The following is a 2,521-nucleotide window of genomic DNA, read 5'->3' on the forward strand; positions in this document are numbered from 1 at the left end:
ATTTACAGCTAATTTTAATTTAAGGGTGAACAATTACTTTAGAAAGACTTTGGATTTCACGTTTCATTTAACTGCTAATTGTGCATTTACTGTATTTAGGGAGAGAGAGAGAGAGAGAGAGTGTGTGTGTGTGTGTGTGTGTGTGTGTGTGTGTGTGTGTGTGTTACCTGTCCGGCCATGAACTGCCCAAAGCCCGGAGGGAAAGTGAGTGTTGAAATCAGCACAGAGACCAAAGCGGAATACAAGAAACAACTAGAAACAAAACAAATAGGATTAGATGCATGAACACTGACATGTTTGACTGGTTATTTAAGAGAAGACATCATAGACAGCAAATAAAGCTAATTACATTATCATAGGAATCACTTACTTCTTCATGAGGAAGCTGTTCATGGCTTTCTGCTTCTTCACAAACAGAGTAATCTTTCCATACAAATACACAAAGAAGGCGCCGCCAAAGCCACATACTATCCTGCAGAAAGAAAACGTTTGTGCGTTAAAGCCACAAACCTTGCGCGTTACAGTGATTATACCACAGTCGGAGGCTTGTAAAGAAGTATCTCTGTTGAGCTTTCCCGAGAAATGTTTTAGTCTAAAGTCTAAACATCTGAAAAAGTGCCACAAAACAAACTATAGTCATACTATACTATACTTTACTATACTATGCATGCAAGCCTTAATAGCAATTTTGCTTATCATGCAAGTATATATTTTGTGTGCTGCTGTTATTTATATGACTTGCACACCTCTAAACTGTGTACATATGTTATCTTTTAATTTAATACTTTTTACTACGCTCCTTTCACTTCTTTACTATTCCTGATATAGCAAATATATATGCAAAGATATGGCAAGTAAAACATTTAATTAAACATGAAATATCATTTTCTTGTAAAACATGCTCCAAAAATATTTATTTTATTTACATATATATATATATATATAGAAAGAGAGAGAGAGAGAACTTAATCGAGCTTTATTTCAGCTACTTGTCAAAGCAAAATTTCTCATTTTTATTTAGTTTAACTGAAATTACTGAAATAATTAATACTGAAATAAAAATTAATAAAAGGTATTAATTTATTAATAACTTTTTTCTTTTTTTAATGAACCAAAATGTAACTAAAATTCAAATGAAAACAGAAAATGTTGTTTAAAAATTTAAAATATGAATTAAACTATAATAGCATCTCAGTCATACTGACCCCATCGCAGCGAAGATGGGAAGCTCCTGCAGGTCAAAAGGAAAGTCCAACCTGTATTTCGTTGCATAAAGAGCCATAAGCGTCTCTGAGAGAGAGAGAATAACTCAAATCACCATCGACTGCGCATTTCATACAAGTACAGACAAGTAAGAGCCTTTGCTGGTGTTAAAAATGCTGTAACACACAGCCTGTTGTGGCTCCACACGTTATCAATACACATACAAACACGCACCTTCCTGTCTGTTCCACACCGGCAGAAGTCTGAAGACGAAGGCACCGAACGTCGCAGACAGAAAAACATAGATGTGACCTCCAAACTGAATAACACACCTGAAACACACACAGCAAGTCACAAATCAAACACATCACATTTTTGAGCAAATCCCATATTCCAAAAAAATCTGTAAAAACCGTATTTGCAGGTAAAGTGTCTAAATACACTTTTGCATGTGGAAATATTAACGGCATCTAAAGTATAACGCTACATACATGTGTGTGTAACTTTACAATCACATACAATTCCTATAGAAACGTAAACATGTTTAACAAGAAAATACCATTTCAGTCTGTTTCATGTTTAACTCAAGGTGTCGCTTGCTGTTTCTTTGTAATTATTAGTCAAATTTACCAGAGTGAAGTCTCACAAAGACTGCATTTATTTCTTTAAAAAATACAGAAAAATGTTTGATTTGGATACTTTTTGTTTGTTTGTTTGTTCATATTACAATCTCTTTTGGCCTTGTTTTGAAAGAAGTCTCTTCAGTTCACCGAGGCTGTCTTTATTTGATCAAAAATACCGTAAAAATAGTGAAATATTATTAGAATGTAAAACAGCTGTTGTCTCTGTGAATCTCTGTTAAACTGTAATGTATTTCTGTGATGCGCAGCTGTATTTTCAGCATCATTCCTCCAGTCTTCAGTGTCACATGATCTTCAGAAATCAGTATAATATGCTGATCTGCTGCTCCAGAAACATTTCTGATTATTATCAATGTTGAACACATTCATATTTTTGTGGAAACTGTGATACATTTTATTGTTCAGGATTCACAGATGAACAGAAAGTTCAGAAGAACAGCATTTATTTGAAATAGAAATCTACTGTAACATTATAAATGTCTTTACTGACACTTTTTATCAATTTAATATGTCCTCGATGAATAAAAGTATTAATTTCTTATTATTGGATGGTGGTGTGCATCTGAACAGAAACATCATATATGTATATTCCTACACTTGATATAGTTAACTAATACACACACACACACACACTCACTCACTCACACACACACACACACACACACACACACACACAC

General features: G+C 33.9%; 1 protein-coding gene across 1 annotated transcript in view; it reads right to left on the reverse strand.

Moving 5' to 3' along the window:
• The window catches only part of LOC107570266 (chloride channel protein 2-like), a 26,254-nt gene that overhangs the window by 12,811 nt on the left and 10,922 nt on the right, over nt 1-2,521 (reverse strand). The window contains exons 6-9 of the mRNA XM_016256476.1: nt 1,438-1,535; nt 1,206-1,290; nt 371-472; nt 168-252 (exon numbers count right to left, since the gene is read on the reverse strand). Of these exons, the coding sequence (XP_016111962.1) occupies nt 168-252; nt 371-472; nt 1,206-1,290; nt 1,438-1,535 (370 nt within the window). The remainder of the gene's footprint in view (nt 1-167; nt 253-370; nt 473-1,205; nt 1,291-1,437; nt 1,536-2,521) is intronic.

The sequence above is a fragment of the Sinocyclocheilus grahami genome, unplaced genomic scaffold (assembly GCF_001515645.1).
Source record: "Sinocyclocheilus grahami isolate Dianchi unplaced genomic scaffold, SAMN03320097.WGS_v1.1 scaffold1435.1, whole genome shotgun sequence".
Classification (NCBI taxonomy): Eukaryota; Metazoa; Chordata; class Actinopteri; order Cypriniformes; family Cyprinidae; genus Sinocyclocheilus; species Sinocyclocheilus grahami.